Below are 24,380 nucleotides of genomic sequence, written 5' to 3'. Positions count from 1 at the left end.
GATCCAGAGCAATTAGAGTTAAGTGCCTTGCTCAAGGCCGCATTGACAAATTGTTTACCTAGTGGTCTCGAACCAGCGACCTTTCGATTACTGGCCCATTGCTCTTAATCACTAGTCTACCTCCCATCCCATCAAGTATGTTTGTGTGAATGATTCAATGTACACTATAAATGTGTGAGTGATTGCATGTGTGTGTGCCTGTGTGGTTCCCTACCCCGGGCTTGTGGCGAGAGTTCCGAAGGGGAGGAGCTGGCTTTCAGACGCTCCGCCCTCAGACTCTCTGGGAGCTGCAGCAGATCGAGGGGAGTGTCTGGGAGCTCTGTCCGACTGAGAGAGAGAGAGGGAGAGAGAAAGGGAGGGAGAGACGGTAAATAAAAGACAATAAAGTCACCTTTTACAGCTCTTAGTGTTGCAGCAAACCACTGTTTATGTCTCCTGATTTAGCAAGATGGGTGCAGTGAGTACTTTACAGAGAGCCGTATATGGTCTTAGATTAAATTGTGTATTTTGTTTTGTCTCCCATCAACTTCCTTCTAACCATTACCCTCATCTATCAACAACAACCAGCCTCTTCTCCATGAATACCCCCCCGTCAGCTACCCCAACCCGCAATGCTGTATCCAACAACCCCCCCACTTGTGTACACACACACACACACACACACACACACACACACACACACACACACACACACACACACACACCAGCCACCCCTGCTCTCCCATAGCCAGCCTCGCTCCACTCAGGAGCACACCCGTAAAGAACAGAGCCCAGACAGGATCAGGGGGGGCTGCTGCTGGAGAAGTTAATGAGCTCTTGTAATTACAGCACTAATTAACTAAAACACCATTCAGACCCAACATTCTGACATCCATTTGTTGTAATTATAAAGCGCTGCTCCAATTAGTATTGTAATTCAGCCTGTTCCCCTTGTTTTTGTCTGACTCCTCTCTTGCTCTGTACGTGCATGTGTGTCTGTTTGTCTTTGAGTGCGTATGTGTGTTTAGAGGCTGGGGGGTTGTGGGTCCTGAGACAGAGACAAAGGAAAATATAGAATTTCCTTGAATCCATGTGCGAATACTTGTATCATATCGGTGTTGTAAATGAACAAAGCTATACATTATTCTGTAATAAAATGTATATACTGTCATTAAGGTTTAGTATATAAAAATTACGGTAGACTGAAGGAGTGGGACGACTTGTCTAGGAGCATAATGCTGGACATGTTGTGCACTGTGTTTGACCTGCTACTGTGGTGACGGGGCTGACTGGAGACGGGGCTGACTAGCGACGGGGCTGACTAGCGACGGGGCTGACTGGAGACGGGGCTGACTGGAGACGGGGCTGACTGGGGACGGGGCTGACTGGAGACGGGGCTGACTAGCGACGAGGCTGACTGGAGACGGGGTTGAATAGCGACGGGGCTGACTGGAGACGGGGCTGACTGGAGACGGGGCTAACTAGCGACGAGGCTGACTGGTGACGGGGCTGACTGGCGACGGGGCTGAATGGCGACGGGCTGACTGGCGACGGGGCTGACTGGCGACGGGGCTGACTGGAGACGGGGCTGACTGGCGACGGGGCTGACTGGAGACGGGGCTGACTAGCGACGGGGCTGAATAGCGACGAGGCTGAATAGCGACGAGGCTGACTGGAGACGGGGCTGACTAGCGACGGGGCTGACTAGCGACGGGGCTGACTGGAGACGGGGCTGTCTAGCGACGGGGCTGACTAGCAACGGGGCTGTAGAGCGACGAGGCTGAATGGCGACGGGGCTGACGGGACGGGGCTGACTGGGGACGGGGCTGACTAGCGACGGGGCTGACTAGCGACGGGGCTGACTGGCGAAGGGGCTGACTAGCGAAGGGGCTGACTGGAGACGGGGCTGACTAGCGACGGGGCTGACTAGCGACGGGGCTGACTGGCGACGAGGCTGACTGGCGACGGGGCTGAATAGCGACGGGGCTGAATAGCGACGGGGCTGACTGGAGATGGGGCTGACTAGTGACGGGGCTGACTGGAGACGGGGCTGAATAGCGACGGGGCTGACTGGAGACGGGGCTGAATAGCGACGGGGCTGACTGGAGACGGGGCTGAATAGCGACGGGGCTGACTGGAGACGGGGCTGACTGGAGACGGGGCTGACTGGAGACGGGGATGACTGGAGACGGGGCTGACTGGAGACGAGGCTGACTGGCGACGAGGCTGACTGGCGACGGGGCTGACTGGAGACGGGGCTGACTAGCGAAGGGGCTGACTAGCGAAGGGGCTGACTAGCGACGGGGCTGACTAGCGACGGGGCTGACTAGCGACGGGCTGACTGGCGACGGGGCTGCCTAGTGATAGTGACGGGCTGACTGGCGACGGGGCTGACTAGTGATAGTGACGGGCTGACTGGCGACGGGGCTGACTAGTGACGGGGCTGACTGGCGACGGGGCTGACTGGCGACGGGGCTGACTAGTGACGGGCTGACTGGCGACGGGGCTGACTAGTGACGGGCTGACTGGAGACGGGGCTGACTAGTGACACGGCTGACTGGCGATGGGGTTGACTAGTGATGGGGCTGACTGGCGACGGGGCTGACCTGATGACGTAGTTGACCCAGATGACGTTGCGTTCGTGGGGGGCTTTGTGGTTGATGGAGACGGTGGCACAGGACTGGACCCACAGATAACCCCCTCTCCTCTGGAGCCAACGGTAGTACCCGGTCACCACCTGACCCTTCCTCAACACTGGGGGCGGAAGAGAAAGAGAAAGAAGAGAGAGTAGAGTGAGTTGGCATAGAACTACAGGGCTTTAGCAGCAGAGGGCGCTGATTGCAAAATATGAACTTAGTCAAAAATGTTAGCAGTTCAAAAGGCACACACGCACACACAGGGTGGGCAGTGACTCACAGTCCTCATGGCTCTGTCTGATGTTATCCAGGTCTTCTACGTGGATGAAGTGGTAGCAGGTGTTTCCCACCACCTCTGCCGGGCTCAGGTCCATGTACTCTGAGATCCTACAGGGAACAACGATGGTATTATCCACATGATGTAAACACACAGACACAGGCAAACAAACGCATACCATCTTAACTGAATCGAATACAACCACATACATCTTCACAGTACCACCATATATGCACCCCGTGCAGACATCTGTCCCTGTGTGTTGTCGTGTTGTTGTGTCGTTGTGTGTCACTGTAGCTGTACCTGTTCTCGCAGTAGGTGACCTGCAGGTCCATGTTGACCCTGAAGACAAACATTTGGCTTTCCATGCGCACCTCGTTCAGCGTGGAGGGAGGGAGCGTGTGCGCAAGGGCCACCAAGCCCATTGGCCGACGCACCGAGCGGGCGGAGCCTGGCACCATGGCAGGGCGACAGCGGATTCGCCCGGTCACATGGATCACCTGACAGGAAGAGAATAGAGTTTACAACAACCTGCATGGTTGTATATGTACAGTGTCTCTACTAAATGAATGGTGAGGTGTACATTACTAGAGTTGCAACATTCTTGTAACTTTTCAAAAATTCTCTGATTATCCAGAAATTCTGGTTGGAAGATTCCTGGGTTTACGAGGGAATAAACAGGAAATCTGGGAATCCTCCAACCAGCATTTCTGGAAAACCAGGGAATTTTGGGAAAGTTGCTGGAATTTTGCTACCGTATACATTACACACAGTCTTCATGATTTCTAGGAATGGAGAGTTTGATATCTCTATACATTACACACAGTCTTCATGATTTCTAGGAATGGAGAGTTTGATATCTCTATACATTACACACAGTCTTCATGATTTCTAGGAATGGAGAGTTTGATATCTCTATACATTACACACAGTCTTCATGATTTCTAGGAATGGAGAGTTTGATATCTCTATACATTACACACAGTCTTCATGATTTCTAGGAATGGAGAGTTTGATATCTCTATATATGTCTCTTACTCTGACCTTGTAGCCCGAGGACTTGACGTGGAGGCCTCTCTTGGTGAGGGTGGACTTCATACGGATGAAGAAGCCTCGGTCAGGCGGTTCGTTCCCTGGAGAGAGAGGGCTTGAGGGGGCTATGGAGAGAGACGGGGTGGGGGGACAGAGTTAACTTAGGAACAATCACATTTGGACCACATTCGTCCAGGCCTACGGACGTGAGACGTACCAGGCTCAGGGGTCCCTGCCAGGGAGGATGTGGAGGCAGAGCTGGAGGCGCTCTCGGGGGCCACGTGGCAGCCAGCCTCGGCCCTCAGGTGGGGCCTGATGCCCAGACGCTCTGCCATCTCCACATGGTCCGCTGGGTGGATGTAGTCAAACACACTGCTGCCCATCAACTCCACCTAAACACAATCAAATGTAGAGATGAGACAGGTTGTAGCGCAGACACAAACACACGTGCATGACCACCACGCACGCATGTCGCACACACACCCCTGAGTTGGGGGCCAGACACAGATTACACTAATACACATATGAAATCGGAAGGATAAAAATCTATTTGGTGATTAAAGTAAGCGAAGAGACACCAGGCATGCAGCATCTTTGAAGGTCAGATTTGACTATTTTAATCTGTTCATTCATTCCCTATTAATTCATAGGCATGAGCGTATCCAGCCCACTCTCAGAGAGGGATAAAGACCACTAACACCTCCCAGCTATCATCCTCCTGCATCATAGTATCCTACTCTAAACATTGAAGGTAATAATAACAGCATTTAAGGCTCTGGAATGGCATCCATAAAAACACAATGAGAGCGGGTTAGATTCCATCCATTTGATAAAGCGCCTGCCTTGCTCCCGGCCTGCCTGCCTTGCTCCCGGCCTGCCTGCCTTGCTCCCGGCCTGCCTGCCTTGCTCCCGACCTGCTTGCCTTGATCCCGGCCTGCCTGCCTGCCTGGCTGCCTGCTCCCTGCTTGGCTGCCTGCTCCCTGCTTGACTGCCTGCCTGCAGCCTCACACCCTTGTCTGTAGGACAAACCCATTTATTAAGGATTAGATCCATTTAGTGTGGGCTTTATGGGATTTCCAGCAGGCCTTCAAGGACATCACAGCCAGAGAGCTGAGCGAGGGAGCACAGATTAAGTGTGAACAAAGAGAAAAAAAGGAAGGCTAGCTCCTCTAAAGTGTAAAAAAACAGAGGGGAAGAGGAGGGGAGTAAGTAAGAGGGATCAGTGGAGAGATAAAAGTTTTAAAACAGCCCGATGTTAATGAGTTGCTAGAGCTAAACGAGACGTAAACGGACCCAAATCCCCTGGCAGAGACAGGAAGTCAGCCATGGTGTACCCCAGGCTTCCCACAGTCATTTTGCCCTCCTTCAGTAAAGAGCAATACAGACGTCTATGGTACTTTACCTGTCAGTCTACAGTCACAGGGAGGAAAGAGAGAGAAAACTATTGGGAAAAGAGACAGCTGAAAAATAGAGGAAGAGAGAGAGGAGAGTGAAAGGAGAGAGAGGGAGACAGAGAAAGACACAGGTATAGTGTGGGGGGTGGGTGGGGAGACCTGATATAAATAATAGCAGGGTGCTTTAATATGTATGAGGCATCCGGGCAGTCGTCCACAACACACTCTCAGCCCGCTGCTGACGGATGGAAGAGGAGAGAGGGAGGGGGAGTGATAGGGGCTGCATACTAACCAGTCCAGGATCAATTCCCCCATCCTCCATTCCTCCATCCTCCCTCCTGCCATGTAGGAGGTAAGGGGGGTTGAGTAGTAGGACCTGGGGTCCCGGGTTCAGAGCTGGCCTCTCCGGCTAGGAGAACCGGGGTGAGGGACATGATCACCTCCAGGTAGCAGGGGAGCGGACGGTGGGCTGTGCCCTTGGTCAAGGTGCCTGACCTGGGATAAGCCTGTCTAAGAAACCCCACTGTCTGGAGAGGGGCCCCGTGGGTAAGCCGGGGCAGAGGGGTTAGGCTGGGGGACAGGACAGGGCGGTCCACAGGGAGATCCATGTCCTCCAACAACAACCACCAGTTACATTTCCCTTCTCACTTGTTTTTCTTCTCTCTCTCTCTCCCCGTCTCTCCTCCCTGAGACAGGGATTTGTTCTATTAAAGTGTGCATGCCCTTTCTCCCACCTACATCCCTCTTTCAGTCTCTCTCTCTCTTTTTGTCTTTCAGTCCTTCTCTCTCTGTCAGTTTCTAAATGTGGTAGTGTGTGTTTTGGAGTTAAGGTAAATCTCGATTGTAATTTCGTTTTAAGGCCGGTGGGTTTAGTTCTGTTTGAGGAGATTTGACTAGTGAGGCCATCTGTTTAATGAATAAGAATGGCCTTTGTTGTTTACCTATTCAGTCCCATGATGCATTTCACTTCAACTGCACATTTAAGCTCTATTTGCATACCAAAATCCCCAGTGCGCTATTTCTTTCTCTCTATCCATTGCCATTTGGCTGTGTAGTCTTTTCACATCTGTTCAGATATATTTCATAATTAGATTTTAAGTTTGTGTTTACCAACAGTTAACAGGAGAAATACCGAACTGTGACGCAAGCAAACCGGCACGAACACACGCACACGCAAACACCGCTATCTCCAGGACAGTCCAACTGGGGCGGACTCCCAATCACACCCAAATTACCCCTTTTAAAATCCACTCAAATACCACCGCTATTGTAATATCCTCCCTCTTTTCTCTCTCTCATTCTGTATCCTCCATGTTTTTTCTTCCAAACATGTCTTATCACTCCTCTCTTCTCCTCCTTCTTTCTCTCTATCCCTATCTGTCTCCCCATCCCCCTTGGTGTTTTTTTCTCCTCCCCACAATCAATGGGGCTTTTAAGATGCCTATCGATTTGCTCCCCTAGACAGGCCCTGCGCGCAGGGGCGACACTTTGATTGCTGGGCCAGTAATTACTGTTATTATTTATGCATCTGGTCGAAATGGCAGGTCTTAACATTCACAGTGCAAGAGGCCACAGGCAATCAACAGAGGTGAGCACCTGGAGGTGGGGGGGAGAGAGAGAGAGAGAGAGAGAGCGGGGGAACTAGAGAGACACGCACAAGAAAACAGTCAAAGACATTCAGACACACACAAAGGTGGGAACACCTCCAAACACATTACAACATCTGATATGAAAAGAGAGATGATGGGAGTAGCCTGTATGAGTGACAATGTGAGTGACTGTGTCAGTGTGTGTGTGTGCGCGCATGTGTACAGAAGGCCTTACCTGTGAGAGGCCCAGGTAGATGGAAACAGTCTCTGATATGTAGAGGAATCGTCCCTCCGAGCTTACCACAAACACAAAGCCGTCCAGAGACTGTGGAAGCAACACAGACACACACACGCACAGCCAGACAGACAAATTAGAGCAATTAGTGTGTATTGAGCAAATTACAATGAGCTGCTGCCTGCCGCTGGAGAACCACCAACAACCAGCCCTTCACCGCTCAGTCTCCCCCCCATCAACAGTCCTGTCTGGCTGGCCCCTCAGGTACACACGACACACTACTGGTAAACACCACCAGCCTTTTCAGAGAGTCAACAAGGCACATTAAACACAGAGCAGGCAGACACCAACGGAGCTCTTTCAATCAGTGTTAATAACAGTAGGACGCCATGGTGTTTCCTGTTGTGTTGTGTCTGTCTGCTGACCAGAGACACCGGTAGGTAGGTAGAAACAGAGGTAGAGCCAGGGAGGGGTGATTATGATGAGAAGTGATAAGATATACAGCCACCCTATTAGGAAGGACTCCTTCACAGAATAATATTTGTTGTAATAACAAGCTTCCACACAACTGAGTAGTGGTGTGCTGGGAAGCTAGGGCCACTTTGCCCCGAAGAAAGATTGCTATTTTGGCGGTGGTGCTAAAGTGGCGGTAATTTATGCAACTGACACATTCAGTATGCAAATGCAGTGGCCGGGGGGTGGGGCGCGGCGAGCCCGGCTGAATGGCAGAGAAATAAAGTGCAATTATCAAGCTATTACTGACAGAGGACGGCAAGAGGAAAGAATCCTAGCGTGTTCTGAAGCGCTAATTTGATTTCCATCAGTGCCGTTCCCCCTCAGAACGTTCGGCGCAGACGGCAGCCTTTTGTCTTGGCATACCTCTCTCATTCAGGACATTCTATACACCCCGCCTCTTTCACTTCTATCTTCTTTCCCCTCCCTCGCTTTATCGCCCTCTTTCTCTTTTCTGTACTCCACAGTCATTTATTGGTGTTTGGCGGTCATTGACAGTACTACGGCGGGGCGGCGCCGGCTGTTTTGTTTCTTTTTACGAGTGTTGACTCGCTGGAGTGCAGACGGTTAGCGAGCACTGATCACAATGAGACATCAGAGGGGGTTCACGCACGCCTGTAAACGCAGGAGGAGACGCAACACAGAGAAGCAGCATCACACTGTCAGACTGTCACGGGAATAAATATGGCTACCTTATCCCATGAACAATTACAGCATGTTATAACAATAATCATATTTACATGGTTGAATATTTGAATATTGTTGGAAAAACATTTAAATAGATTAAACGTGGCAACGAACAAAAGTTCAGAGAATGTACCTCTTGAATAACCTGGCTTAATGTGTACTATTCTAAAATACTGTTTGTTCTCAATGACACGTGAATAAATATTAATTTATTAATTGATTTTAGAGGAGCCTGTGTGTGTGTCCGCGTCCGTGTGATGTTTACCTGTAGCAGGTGTGCTCCCAGGTGCTGTTCGAACATGTCAGTGGCCAGAGAGTGGGAGGATCGTCGCACTGCAGGGACACAGATCAACACACACTGATCAACACACACTGATCAACACACACTGATCAACACAGATCAGAGACACGAGGCAGCTAATCACTTTTAACAGATGCTTCATTGTTAGCCTGCAACTTAAAGTTATGCTTTCAATCTTTTTTTGGAATAGTAGTGTAGTTGATTTAGCTGGTCCTTGGGAAATGGCTGTGTTTTTAACACACACACACACACACACACACACACACACACACACACACACACACGCGCAACCATGCGCACACGCACGCTCCACACAGCCTCACCAAACACAAGCTATCACAGAAGCATTGCCATCAAAGTAGACCTGTTTACAGAGGTAATTACAACTGACAGGAAGAGAGAAGTAGAACAAAAAGAGACGGAGAGAGAAACCGAGATAGACAGCGACAGAGAAGGAGAAAGATGGACAGAGAGAGTGTGTGTATGTGTGTGAGACTGTGTAAGAGAGGGAGAGAGAGAGAGAGAAAGAGAGGAGACGGGGGATGAATCCACAAATTACGTTTTTACCGTTTTATTTCATAAAGAGTGCGTGTGTGTGCGTGCGTGCGTGTGCATGTGACTCTACCAGATTTGTTTTTGAACACTGCTCTGAGCAGGCAGCGGCAGTGTGTGTGTTAATGTGTGTGTGCATGCGTGCGAGTGCGTGAGTGTGTGTAGGGATCGCCAGACGTCCATGTGTCGTTGCAAGGCTTTGGGAAATCAATACACGTTATGACAGCAAAATTAAAGTGCTGTTCTGGGTTACAACTGAACACGGAGGTGGGGGTGGGGGGGCACACATCCATCCCCCATCCGTCTCTTTGTCGTGTCCCTGCCATCGGTCAGCCAACAGAACAGAAGGCATTCCAGTAGACTTGTACACACATACAAATCCCCCCCCCCCCCCCCCCCACACACACACACACACACACACACACACACACACACACACACACACACACACACACACACACACACACACACACACACACACACACACACACACACACACACACACACACACACACACATAAATACACAGTTGCCGGACAAAGCCACAGTGCCATTGTGAGATTGGGCTCCCCTTGTGTGAAAGCGTAGGAATATCAATGAGGCTGGTCCATTCAGGCTGAAAGGGGGTCTGAGGCTGGGGACCTTACAGCCACAACTCAGAAGCTAACCCAGAGGGGGAGGGGACCCTGTCGCTCTGCCTGCCTGCCTGGACCCAAGTGGGGCTACGGGGAGAGGGCTGGCCCACTGGGGGTATGGTACCAACCCCCATCATCATAACACACAGCATCACACCCCCCCGTGTGTCCCTGGAGATGCTGCTGGTGATCAGTGGCGATGAATACTGTCAGGGGGCCTGAGGAAATGGTGGGTGTGACATGAGGCCAGTGGGGCTGACGGATGAGTCTACACACAGATCCATTTACTAGTCACTCCACCCGCCTGCCTGCCATGCCTGGGGTCACACAATTGGGTGGCCATGAAACCAAAACAGCCTCAACAGGTTGTGTGTGTGTGTGTGTGTGTGTGTGTGTGTGTGTGTGTGTGTGTGTGTGTGTGTGTGTGTGTGTGTGTGTGTGTGTGTGTGTCATAGGAGAGCTCTTGGGGTACTTTCTATCACATTGACTTTTCATTAGCTTGGCTAGATTTGCTCTCCGTGGTTTAATTTCATTTGAGGAATGGGATGAAACGTCCACGTTAATTACAGTGTGACTCGCAGGTCAATGTTGGGGTCTTCCTGACATTCTGCACTGATAGAAGAGAGAAATTTGATTGCTTGACTTTTATGCTTCTGTTCTATACATAATTTAGTCCAAGTTCACTCATCTTCCCCACCTCTCTTTCTTTTACTTTCCACCCCCCTAGCTGTCGACCTTTTAAACAAGTTATGAAGTTGCCACGGGAACCAAATACAGTCAGGTCCAAAATTATTGGCTCCCTTGAAAAAGATGAGCAAAAAAACGAGTAAATAAATAATACAAATACTGAGCTATATTGTATGTACGCAAAACATTTGTTGACTATTATAGTATTTTATACCATTACAATTGCTCAGATAAATAGTTTAGTTTAACAAGTCATATAAGGGTCTACCTTATAGGGGTCTACCTTATAGGGGTCTACATTATTGGCAGCCTGTTTTTTAATACCGTTCAATACCTCATCATGCGAGGATAACGGCACTGAGCCTTTTTCTAAAAACAAAATATGAGATTGGATAGTAACCAGTAGCCGAAAAGTTGCTGGTTCGAATCCTCGAGCTGACAAGGTAAAAATCTGTCGTTCTGCCCCTGAATAAGGCAGTTAACCCACTGTTCACTGGTAGGCCGTCATTGGGAGAGGAAGGAAACCGCTCAGGGATTTCATCATGAGGCCAATGGTGACTTTAAAACAGTTACAGAGTTTAATGGCTGTGATAGGAGAACACTGAGGATGGATCAACAACATTGCATTTACTCCATAATACTAACCTAAATGACAGAGTGAGAAGAAGGAAGCCTGTACAGAATAGAAATACTCCTAAACATGCATCTTGTTTGCAATAAGTCACAAAAGTAAAACTGCCAAAATTGTAGCAGAGAAATGAACTTTATCTCTTGAATACAAAGCATTATGTTTGGGGCAAATCCAACACAACACATTACTGAGTACCACACTTCATATTTTCAAGCATGGTGGTGGCTGCATCATGTTATGGGTATGCTTGTCATCGGCAAGGACTAGGGAGTTTGTTAGGATAAAAATGAACAGAATAGAGTTAAGCACAGGCAAAATCCTAGAGGAAAACCTGGTTGTCTGCTTTACAACAGACAATGGGAGACATATTCACCTTTCAGCAGGACAATAACCTATAACACAAGGTCAAATATACACTGGAGTTACTTACCAAGACGACATGAAATGTTCCTGAGTGGCCTAGTTACAGCTTTGACTTAAATCGGCTTGAAGGTCTATGGCAAGACTTGAAAATGGCTGTCTAGCAATGATCAACAACCAACTTGAAGAAATTTGAAAAGATTGATGTGCAAATATTGTACAATCCAGGTGTGCAAAGCTCTTAAAGACGTAACCAGAAAGAGTCACAGCTGTAATCACTGACAAAGGTGATTCTAACATGTTTTGACTCAGGGGTGTGAATGCTTACAGTAAATTCGGAAAGTATTCAGACCCCTTGACTTTTTCCACATTTTGTTACGTTATAGCCTTATTCTAAAATGGATTACATTTTCTTTATCAATCTACACACAATACCCCATAATGACAAAGCGAAAACAGGTTTTTAGAAATGTTTGCAAATGTATATAAAAAAAACTGAAATACCTTATTTACATAAGTATTCAGACCCTTTGCTATGAAAATCGAAATTGAGGTCAGATGCATCCTGTTTCCATTGATCATCCTTGAGATGTTTCTACAACTTGATTGGAGTCCACCTGCGGTAAATTCAATTGATTGGACATGATTTGGAAAGGTACACACCTGTCTATATAAGGTCCCACAGTTGACAGTGAATGTCAGAGCAAAAACCAAGTCATGAGGTCGAAGGAATTGTCCGTAGAGCTCCGAGACAGGATTGTGTCGAAGCACAGATCTGGAGAAGAGTACCAAAACATTTCTGCAGCATTGCAGATCCCCAAGAACACAATGGCTTTCATCATTCTTAAATGGAAAAGTTTGGAACCACCAAGACTCTTCCTAGAGCTGGCCGCCCGGTCTGAGCAAACTGAGCAATCGGGGGAGAATGGTATTGGTCAGTGAGTGTCACGAACGTGATGAGAGACGGACCAAGGCGCAGCGTGATTAGAGTTCCACATCTTTTAATAAACAGTGAAACTTCTACAAAACAATAAACCAACAACGAAATGTGAAAGTAGTGGTGCTACATGCACATACACAAAACAATATCCCACAAAGCAGGTGGGAACAATGGAGAACTTAAGTATGATCCCCAATTAGAGACAACGAACATCAGCTGCCTCTAATTAGGAACCATACTAATATACCAACAGAAAATACAGACTAGAACACCCCCCTAGTCACGCCCTGACCTACAACACCATAGAGAACCAAGGGCTCTCTATGGTCATGGCGTGACAGTACCCCCCCAAAGGTGCGGACTCCGGCTGCAAAACCTGAAACCAAATGGGGAGGGTGGGGGGGTGACTAGTGTCGGTGGCGGCTCTGGTGCGGGTCACCGCCCTCGCCCAGACCCCAGATCCGGCCATGGCGCTGGGCTGAACGCCGTGCCTGGACTGAGCATCGGCGCAGAGGAAGGCTCCGGCCATGGAGCTGGGTTGGACGCAGCCTGGACTGGGCACCGGCGCAGAGGAAGGCTCCGGCCATGGAGCTGGATTGGCCGCCGTGCCTGGACTGGGCACCGGCGCAGAGGAAGGCTCCTGCCAGGGAGCGGGACTGGACGCCGTGCCTGGACTGGGCATCGGCGCAGGTTGCACCGGACTGATGACACGCTCCTCAGGTTGAGTGCGTGGAGCCGGCACAGGACGCTCCGGGCTGGAGAGGCGCACTGGAGGCCTAGTGCGTGGAGCCGGTACAGGTGGCACCGGACTGTTGACACGCACTTCAGGGCGAGTGTGGGGAGCTGGCACAGGACGTACCGGACTGGGGAGGCGCACTGGCGGCTTGGTGCGTGGAGCCGGCACAGGTGGCACCGGACTGGTGACACGCACTTCAGGGCGAGTGCGGGGAGCTGGCACAGGACGTACCGGACTGGGGAGGCGCACTGAAGGCCAGATGCGTGAGACCGGCACAGACTTCACCAGACTGCTGACAGGCTCTTCAGGTCGAATGTTGAGCAGAACACACTTGACCAACATCTCTCTCTCCCCCAACTTCTCCATCGCCTTCTTGACGGTCTCTGGCTTTTCAGGGCGAGTGCGGGGAGCTGGCACAGATGGCACCGGACTGGTGTCACGCTCTTCAGCACGCCTGCGCTGTAGCATACTCCTCGCCAAAGTCATTCTCCGATATCTCTCATCACACTGCTCCATTGACTCCCAGGCGGGCTCTGGCTCTCTCTTTGGCTCGGCCGACCACCCCTCGTGCCCCCCCCCCAAGAAAATCTTGTGGTTTCTGTGGCCGCGGCCCCCGGCGTCATCGCTGTCCTTCCTGATTTCCTGGCGACTCCCGCCAAGGAAGGGTCTCGCATCCTCCCATGATCTCTTCCCAGGTCCAACTCACTTTTCCCTCCGTTGCACGCTGCTTGGTCCTTGTTTGGTGGGATATTCTGTCACGATCGTGAGGAGAGACCAAGGCGCAGCGTGATTAGAGTTCCACATCTTTTAATAAACAGTGAAACTTCTACAAAACAATAAACCAACAACGAAACGTGAAAGTAGTGGTGCTACATGCATATACACAAAACAATATCCCACAAAGCAGGTGGGAACAATGAACAACTTAAGTATGATCCCCAATTAGAGACAACAATAAACAGCTACCTCTAATTGGGAACCATACTAATACACCAACATAGAAAATACAGACTAGAACACCCCCCAAGTCCTGACCTACAACACCATAGAGAACCAAGGACTCTCTATGGACAGGGCGTGACAGGGAGGTGACCAATAACTCGATGGTCACTCTGACAGAGCTCCAGAGTTCCTCTGCAGGGATGGGAGGACCTTCCAGAAGGACAACAATTTCTGCAGCACTCCAGCAATCAGGCTTTTATGGTAGAGTGGCTAGACAGAAGCCACTCCTCAGTAAAAGGCACATGACAGCCCACTTGGAGTTTGCAAAAAGGCACCTAAAGGACAGATCATAAGAAACAAGATCCTCTGGTCTGATAAAACCAAGATTGAACTCTTTGGCCTGAATGCCAAGCGTCACATCTGGGGGAAACCTGGCACCATCCCTACGGTGAAGCATGGTGGTGGCAGCATCATGCTGTGGGGATGTTTTTCAGCATCAGAGACTGGGAGACTAGTCAGGATCAAGGGAAAGATGAACGGAGCAAATTACAAAGAGATCCTTGATGAAAACCTGCTCCAGAACACTCAGGACCTCAGGCTGGGGCGAAGGTTCACCTTCTAACAGGACAACAACTCTAAGCACACAGCCAAGACAACGCAGGAGTGGCTTTGGGACAAGTCTTTGAATGTCCTTGAGTGGCCCAGCCAGAGCCGGACTTCAACCCGATCGAACATCTCTGGAGAGACCTGAAAATAGCTGTGCAGCGACGCTCCCCATTCAACCTGACAGAGCTTGAGAGGATCTGCAGAGAAGAATGGGAGAAACTCCCCAAATACAGGTGTGCCAAGCTTGTACAATCATACCCAAGAAGACTCGAGGCTGTAATCACTGCCAAAGGTGCTTCAACAAAGTACTGAGTAAAGAGTCTGAATACTTATGTAAATGTAATATTTCCGTTTGTTATTTTTAATACATTTGCTAACATTTCTAAAAAAACAGTTTTTGCTTTGTCATTATGGGGTATTGTGTGTAGATTGATGAGGGGAAAAAAACTATTTATCCATTTTAGAATAACACGGAACCCAAACCGGCCGTGCGCGTGCGATATCGTGCATAAATGCATTTTGTCCCCCTACACCAAACGCGATCACGACACGCAGGTTAAAATATCAAAACAAACTCTGAACCAATGACATTAATTTGGGGACAGGTCGAAAAGCATTAAACATGTATGGCAATTTAGCTAGTTAGCTTGCACTTGCTAGCTAATTTGCCCTATTTAGCTAGCTTGCTGTTGCTAGCTAATTTGTCCTGGGATATAAACATTGAGTTGTTATTTTACCTGAAATGCACAAGGTCCTCTACTCCGACAATTAATCCACACATAAAATGGCCAACCGAATCGTTTCTAGTCATCTCTCCTCATTCCAGGCTTTTTCATCTTTGAACTTATATGGTGATCGGCATCTAAACTTTCCTCGTATTACCACGATGACCGGCAAAACTGTTCATCTTTCAATCACCCACGTGGTTATAACCAATGAGGAGATGACACGTGGGTACCTGCTTCTATAAACCAATGAGGAGAAGGAAGAGGCAGGACTTTCAGCGCGATCTGTGTCAGAAATAGAAAGGTGTTCTATTTTAGCCCTTGGCATCGCAGACGCTCGTTGGCGCGTGCGAGCAGTGTGGGTGCAATAATTGAATAACATGGATTTCTAAATTTATTTTGCGACGCTTGCGCACATGACGTGTCCGGTCTGGTCAGCATGTAAGGTTGTAACGTAACAAAATGTGGAAAAGTCAAGGGGTCTGAATATTTTCCAAATGCACTGTATGTAAATGAGATATTTATGTATTTAATTTTCAATAATTTTGCTAAAGATTCCAAAAACATGTTTCCACTTTGTAATCATGTGGTATTGTGTGTAGATGGGTGAGAAAAAAACATATACTTAATCCATTTTGAATTCAGACAGTAACACAAAATTTGAAATAAGTCAAGGGGGTCTGAATACTTTCTGAAGGCACTGTATTATTAGAGATCTTAGACCCTTCCTCCATACAGAATCTTTCCAGTTGATATTCCTCACCTGCCCTCTTCAATTCAAACAACAGATTTTCAATGCGGTTCAAGGCCGGAGACTGAGATCGCCATTGCACATTGTTGATTTTGTAGCCAATTAACCATTTCTTTGCGGATTTTGATGTGTGCTTGGGGTTATTGTCTTTGCTGGAAGATCCACTAGTGGCCAAGTTTCTAAAAGAAGCAACCAGGTTTCTGGCTAAAATGTCCCAGTTCTAGGTAAAGTTCATGATACCGTTATAACCTTAACATCGGTGCCAGGACCAGTGGAAGAAAAATAACCCCATAACATCAAAGATACACCACCATATTTTACAGTAGGTACGAGGTACACATTTGGGAGGGATCTTAGACAATTCCACTGCTGTGCGTTGCCAAAGGACTGTATTTTCATGTAATTTTACCATAGCATCGGTTCAAATCCAAGTGCCAATGCCGTTTAGCAAACTCAAGGCATTTACATTTGTTGGATGACATGAAAATAGAGCTCTTTGGCCACGCACACCAGTGGAATTGTCTAAGATCCCTCCCAAATGTGTCCTCCAATTTCGTAAAACATTTCAGAAAATGTCTCAGTGAAAGTTTTTAAAAACAGGGATGGCAATCATTTTTACCCCTATATTTTTGAGAATTGTTCTCTGAGAAATTGTTTAAAATAATATAGTTTTCCATTTTTTTAAGCATACATTATAGCTTATTGTATTATTTATTTGACACAGTCTTTTCTTTCTCATCTTTATCAAGGGTGCCAATCATTTTGGACCTGACTGTAGATAAAACACGTGGTGGGCTATCTCTTTCATTTTCTCTTTTTTACTCAAGTTTGCTTATGCTAGTTGTCTTTTCATATGTGAACCTCATCACATAGAAACTTGTTTACTGAGCTCCAATTTTGATGGTTATCCAAGAGTGTGTGTGCGTGTCTGTTACCCCTGTAGGAACAGACAGAGTTTGAGGCGACAGACGGGTGAGAAAGAGCGGCCATAATCGCAACGTCCTTCTCCACCGCAATTATCCTCTCACTCCGCAATCCCTCTCTCGCTCGCTCCCTCCCTCGCTCCCTGTGTCTCTTTCTCTGTCGCTCCCTCACTCCTTCTGTGGGCGACCATAATTTGAGTGCAATTAACTTCCCTTAAAAGCCATCGCCACTTTAAACGCTGAGAATTAGGGGAGAGGCAGACATTGTGAAAGTGAAGAGAGAGACAGAGGAGAGGTGATCAGGAGACGGTAAGACAGAGAGGGGGAGAGAGAGAGAGATGACAGAGAGATAGAAATGAGAGGCAGACTAAATGTCAAGAGACAGCTAGACAGAGAGAGAGAGAGAGAGAGAGAGCGAGAGAGAGAGAGACAGAAAGAGGTAAGTTTGACCTCACAACCAGTTGGTCCCTAATTGCTGGATGTAGTCCTTAGAGGATCTGAGAGGCTTGTGTTGTCTGTCAGTGTATTCTGTCATGAGAAAACATCTCTACAATATTGTAAAACGGCTAAATACTGAGATGTTTCTGAAAATAGACAGGTTAATATTTGGCATTTCTACAAGGTGGAAGTCATATCTGAAAGAGAGATTCTCTCAAAAGCTCAAATCACCTGTGCATATACAGTAGTCTTGAATAATACATGAAATGAAAGGTTCAGGACTAACGCACTCCACTGTAGACCCAACCCCCACCACAGACAATTTGTGAAAAAAACATTTTACTTCACTGGTCCTCTCCCTTTCTACCGGTACTTCTTTTCGTCTTCCACCACCTCTCTCTCTCTCTCTCCCCCCCCTCCCTCTCCAATTTAACGGCTTTATTGGCATGGGAAACATATGTTAACATTACCAAAGCAAGTGAACTAGATAATAAACAAAGGTGAAATTAACAATACAAATTAACAGTAAACATTACACTCACAAATGTTCCAAAAGAATAAAGACATTACAGGGAAAATAAATAAACATACATATGGGTTATATTTACAATGGTGTTTGTTCTTCAATGGTTGCCTTTTTCTTGTGGCAACAGGTCACAAATCTTGCTGCTGTGATGGCACACTGTGGTATTTCACCCAATAGATATGGGAGTTTATCAAAATTGGGTTTGTTTTTGATTTCTTTGTGGATCTGTGTAATCTGAGGGAAATATATGTCTCTAATATGGTCATACATATGGTAGGAGGTTAGGAAGTGCAGCTCAGTTTCCACCTCGTTTTGTGGGCAGTGTGCACATAGCCTGTCTTCTCTTGAGAGCCAGGTCTACCTACGGCGGCCTTTCTCAATAGCAAGGCTATGCTCACTCAGTCTGTACATAGTCAAAGCTTTCCTTTAAGTTTGGGTCAGTCACCGTGGTCAGGTATTCTGCCACTGTGTACTCTCTGTTTAGGACCAAATAGCATTCTAGTTTGCTCAGTTTTTTTGTTAATTCTTTCCAACGTGTCAAGTAATTCTCTTTTTGTTTTCTCATGATTTGGTTGGGTCTAATTGTGTTGCTGTCCTGGGGCTCTGTGGGGTCTGTTTGTGAACAGAGCCCCAGGACCAGCTTGCTTAGGGGGCTCTTCTCCAGGTTCATCTCTCTGTAGGTGATGGCTTTGTTATGGAAGGTTTGGGAATCGCTTCCTTTTAGGTGGTTGTGGAATTTAACGGCTCTTTCTGGATTTTGATAATTAGCGGATATCAGCCTAATTCTGTTCCGCACGCATTATTTGGTGTTTTACGTTGTACATGTAGGATATTCTTGCAGAATTCTGCATGCAGAGTCTCAATTTGGTGTTCGTCCCATTTTGTGAATTATTGGTTGGTGAGCGGACTCCAGATTTCGACAACCCTAAAGGCCAATGGGTTCTATAACTGATTCAAATATTTTTTAACCAGATCCTAATTGGTAAGTTTAATTTTATGTTCCTTTTGATGGCATAGAAGGCCCTTCTTGCCTTGTCTCTCAGATCATTCACAGCTTTGTGGAAGTTACCTGTGGCGCTGATGTTTAGGCCGAGGTATGTATAGTTTTTTGTGTGCTCTAGGGTAATGGTGTCTAGTTGGAATTTGTATTCGTGGTCCTGGGAACTGGACCTTTTTTGGAACATCATTCATTTTGTCTCACTGAGATTTACTGTCAGGGCCCATGTCTGACAGAATCTGTGTAGATGTAGGTGCTGATGTATCTAGGTGCTGATGTAGGCCCTTCTTGATTGGGGACAGAAGCATCAGATCATCAGCAAACAGTTACACTGCAAAATTACTGCAGTAAAAAAAATGGTGTCACTTGGACGCAGTATTTGCAGCATACTGCGGTTGTACTGCACTCGACCTGCAGTTGTACTGCAGTGTAATGCAGTCATAGTGCACTCTGACTGAAATCTTTTTCCGAAAGGGCAGCAACCAAACAAGCCGCCTCGCACTATAGTAGACCATTATTTATCCTCAAATATCATCACATAGTACTTATCTTGACTGCATCAAACCGGGACTAGCTAATTAAGCCCGCTAACGTTAGCTCGCTATGCTAATTGAGGCTGCAGCGCATGAGCTTTCTCATCCTACAGTTACAACTACCCGAGACAATCATATCAGATCCGACCCAGACCTGTGTCATTATTTAGAATTCTGGATCCGGAACCGCTCGGGTCTCGGGTACAGGTAGATGACATCCAGTCCAGCATCACGCTCAACATTAACCTATGTGCGTGCGTCATACTTTCCCGTTTGTTGAAGGCTGATGTATAGAGGAGAATTACTTCTTTTTTTCCCCCAGATGGAACTTCAGTATAGATTTCAGACATTAAAAATAGATCAATGGTTAGATGTACTGCGTACATACAGCAGTACGGCTCTAGACTGCCATAGATGCATTTGTAAGGCTTTGTTAGAACATCTGCTAGCGGATTGAACGCGTTTCCATGGTACATGAACGTCAATTGAAGATTGATCGAAGCATTGAATAGAGAGATGTGCTTTTCAATGAGATGTCCACGTCTTGCTTTCACCAGGCCTCTTCCAAGGCCGGCTCCTCGAAAAACATATTCACCAAACAATGGTAATAAAATCGCATACAGTAAGTCTATGAGTCCTTCAAAGACTTTCTTGTAAAATAAGCGAACGTATGGGCATATGAGAACTGGACTGCCCTTGTTTGTTAGGTACATACTTATCCATATCTCCATATACGTTCATATCATACAGTATCAATGAGCTATCATGGGTTCGTCCCATTACAGGAGGACTTGCTGAGAGTAACGGGGACACACACACTGGTGCAAAAAAATGATAACACACCCACACAGACAAACACTTCTGCAACCATTGACACAGCCACGCACACACACACACTCCTCACAGGTGCTCTTATAAAACACACACACACGTACACACACACACTCCTCACAGGTGCTCTTATAAAACACACACGCACACACACACACACACGCACACGCACACGCACACGCACACACCTAATTGTTGCTGAGTTGTTTCCCCTCAGTAACAGTAGCAATTAGACAACCTTTATAATCACACTCTCCTCATTATATAGCTAATTTCTGTAATTACCAATCGCACCAATAGGCTCCTCCTTCCTTTGTGTATCATCTCTCTATCTTTGTCTCTCTGCTTCTCGCTCTGTCTGTCTCTCTCACTCCCTCTCTCTGTCTCTTTGTCTGTCTGTCTCTCTACTTCTCTTTATTTCTCTCTCTGTCTCCCTCTCTCACCCTATCTTTCTGTCTCTGTCTCTTTCTCTGTCTCTGTCTCTCTCTCTCTCTTTTTCTGTGATGAGGGGAAGGTAAATCAGGTATAGGGAGATGTGTGTCTGTGCGGTGCGTTGGGTGAGGGACTACATAGAATATTATAGTGCTGTTACAATGCTGATACACCTACAGTAACATTTGCAAACTGCTTTTGTTTGCACCATCGGTCACTGAGTTTTCCAGTCATTCCAGGTTAAGGTCATGGGTAAGGTAAGGTAAGGGTGAGAGCTCACCTTTGCTGCAGTGGTTCTCCCCCTCCAGCAGGGGGCACCAGGGCGGGTCTCCCTGGCTGGCGAAGGTGCACATGTGCAAGTAGCTGATGGTGAGGCGGATGACCGAGGCCTTGTCCAGCTGGCTGGTGATGGCCCCGGGGAGAGGGAGCATCTTGGCCAGCTCAAAGAACTCAAAGTTCTCCTTGCCGCGACGGGAACGAGCGGCATTACGAGACTTCTCCTTCCGCAGGTTCTGCAAACTGAAGGAGGAGAGGAATGATAGGAAACAGAAGGTAGAGGGGAACTGTAGGTGAAAAGGGTGTGTGGTTCATGCCAAAACTGCACTGATAAGGAATCCTAACTGACCGCAGAACGACCACCTGTGGGCTTGGTCGTGTATGCTAACGATGACCCGAGAATAGTCATTTAAAAAGGTATATAATGACACCTGCAATGTTAGTGAACCAATCTCAATTCTAACCGTCTCCAGCAGATTGTCTGTCTGTGTAATTACAGACAGAAAGTGCTCTATCTACCAGGGTCTATTCCCCTGTCACACTGGTATACACATGACTATTACACAGCACAGCTAGAGTCTCTGCCTCCAACACACACACACACACACACACTAGCATCCACACTCTCTCGCTCTTTCTCCGTCTCACACACAGCCATGCGACTGGCTGGCGGATCCTGGGCTGCAGTGGTGATTGAGGGATCAATTGGAGGGGGAGGGGCCGTGTGGCAGTGGGGGCCCAGGTAGCCTGTCTCTCTGATTGGGTATCGACTCCCCTCAATGGGGCCTGAGTGGTAGAATTATGTTGTCACGGCGACTCCACAGTTTGTGTCTGTGGTAGAATAAAGAAACAGCATTTCTCCCCCGTGTCTGTGACATCGATTCTCATTCCGGGCCTGCAGACTGCCTGCCACGGGAGGGTGTGTGTGTGTGTGTGTGTGTGTGTGTGTGTGTGTGTGTGTGTGTGGAGAGAGAGAGAGAGGGCAATAGAGAGAGAGAAATTGAGGAAATAAAATGTGTGTGTACGCATGTTTCCGTGTGTGTGTGTATGTTTGTCTGCTATTACATGCATGTTTGTGGTATTTGTCCTCATCGGCCAACACATCCGTGTTTCCCCAGTCGGTCTGTGTTCTCCAGGGTGTGTAAACAGCTGTGTTTAGAATAGATCTGTCCTCCACAACGTCTCATTATTATACGAGCTCAACTCACCTGAGAGAACAATCGATACTCACCCATTGATTCTGCTTAGTTTTTATATCCGCCTATAAATGACCGTCCCATTAATAATCCCAGCCAAATGTACATAATCTCCCACTAAGGGAAAGGGATTAACAGCCATGACAGCCAAGGCTACAGAGCGATAACCATTTTACTATACAGTACAGAGTGTGTGACAGGGGCTGTGTGGGTGTGATGGTTTAGAATATGAGTAAGTATTTGTGTGTGTGTGTGTGTGTGTGTGTGTGTGTGTGTGTGTGTGTGTGTGTGTGTGTGTGTGTGTGTGTGTGTGTGTGTGTGTGCGCGTGTTTCTCACCAGGGCAGGGTGGGGGGTTTGGCCAGTAGTCCCTGTAGGAAGTCCCACTCCACGCTCACACACTTTCCCTCGCTGATGAACGGCATGGTCGCCATCCTCCAATCACACGCAGCCGCCACCTCTAACGGAGGCTGCGATTGGCCGAGGCTGTGACAGGCTCAGACCCCCTGCAGGAGTGAGGAAGCGAGAGAGAGAGAGAGAGAGAGAGAGAGAGAGAGAGAGAGAGAGAGAGAGAGAGAGAGAGAGAGAGAGAGAGAGAAAGAAAGAGCGAGAGGAGGAATTATGGTTAGTTAGGTATGCATGTCTCTATAAAAGCTTTGAAGAACGTCCAGTGCTAAAAAAAGCCATTCAGTACAGAAGTCTCACACCGGTTAGCAAAGACAGGGCAAAGCAGAGACAGTAGAAGATCCCCCCCCTGCCTCCCCCACACACTCACCCTCTGGCTCCCAGTTCTACCAGCGATGCCAGTTGGCTGGCCTCCCTCTCCCCTCCCCCTCTCTGCCTCTGTGCTCTGGTGACCTTTAAAAGGTCAACGTGGCCTGCAGCAGCATGGTGTCCTGCCCTGCGGCCAGGGGTGCCCTCTCTACCGCTGGGTCAACAGTACCAGGGAACCAGGCTGGGCTGGGTAGAATAGAGTCAGGCTGGTGTAGGGAGCTGGGATATGTAGAACCAGACCGGGCCGGGCCAAGCCATCACGTTACGTTGAGATTTCAATAAAATGACTTTCTATTTAATCTTGGTAATCCAGAACTATAATTTAGCATCATTTGGTGAGATGTTTACTTAGTCGGTCTACATGAGAACACTTTCTAGTGCATTTAACATGACTGTGACCACACATGCTGTACCTTCCAATTCCCAACCCGGCATCACATCACTGTAGAATCTCTGTAGCCGACACACCATCCCTGAGCCGTGTGTAACAATGACATTTTACATCACCCTCCCCAACCTTGCTAGCTGAGTACATCGCATTGTGTGCTGGGGAAATAAAAATCACACAATGCATCTTCCACTCATCTCTCACACACACACACACACACACACACACACACACACACACACACACACACACACACACACACACACACACACACACACACACACACACACACACACACACACACACACACACACACACACACACACACACACACCGCCCCTCTGTCCCGTACCTGTATGTTTATCTCTTAATTGACCCTATCTGTCCTTATCTAATCTGTGTCTCTATCGACCGGGCGTCTCTATCTCTATAGACAGAAGGCCGGCAGCACATCAGCGGCGGCGTGGGCTGTAATGGACGGGGCCTCAGCGCTAATTATTCAATCAGCTTCATAACCTTGTCGCAGGTTGGGAGGCTACTAATGCACTCCCCCCCCAAACGGACCTCGCCAAACGCTCTCTTATGTCAACCGTGTCATCTGTGGAGGGTTATTGAAAACAACAAAAGATTATTCAGATATAAAACATACTGTGATGAGGCTCTTACAGTAGCCTTGCCAAAACAGCATGACTTTGGTATACAGAACCTAAAAGTATTATGGTGTGTGCGTACGTACGTGTGTATCCAAGCACCTGTGTGTGGGACATGTGAGTGCATGTGCTTCCATCTGTGTGTGTATCTCTGTGTGATCCCCTCATGCTGTGGTTGCCCTGCTCTCTGCTCTGCGGCTGGCTCTCGTG

General features: G+C 47.9%; 1 protein-coding gene across 3 annotated transcripts in view; it reads right to left on the bottom strand.

Moving 5' to 3' along the window:
• The window catches only part of npas1 (neuronal PAS domain protein 1), a 58,993-nt gene that overhangs the window by 2,822 nt on the left and 31,791 nt on the right, over nt 1-24,380 (bottom strand). For 2 of the 3 annotated variants that reach the window (XM_045703543.2, XM_045703544.2), the window contains 10 exons: nt 22,698-22,864; nt 21,169-21,407; nt 8,608-8,675; nt 7,143-7,232; nt 4,142-4,316; nt 3,931-4,049; nt 3,196-3,392; nt 2,896-3,002; nt 2,586-2,733; nt 215-327 (listed from right to left, as the gene is read on the bottom strand). In XM_045703543.2, coding sequence (XP_045559499.1) covers nt 215-327; nt 2,586-2,733; nt 2,896-3,002; nt 3,196-3,392; nt 3,931-4,049; nt 4,142-4,316; nt 7,143-7,232; nt 8,608-8,675; nt 21,169-21,407; nt 22,698-22,792 — 1,351 coding nt within the window. In that variant the 5' untranslated portion in view covers nt 22,793-22,864. The remainder of the gene's footprint in view (nt 1-214; nt 328-2,585; nt 2,734-2,895; nt 3,003-3,195; nt 3,393-3,930; nt 4,050-4,141; nt 4,317-7,142; nt 7,233-8,607; nt 8,676-21,168; nt 21,408-22,697; nt 22,865-24,380) is intronic. The other variant, XM_045703547.2, reaches the window with a different exon arrangement.

Source organism: Salmo salar, chromosome 20, assembly GCF_965601325.2.
Source record: "Salmo salar chromosome 20, fSalSal1, whole genome shotgun sequence".
NCBI classification, from domain to species: domain Eukaryota; kingdom Metazoa; phylum Chordata; class Actinopteri; order Salmoniformes; family Salmonidae; genus Salmo; species Salmo salar.
Note: the sequence above shows the minus strand (reverse complement) of the source record. Positions and strands in the feature narration are given on the sequence as shown.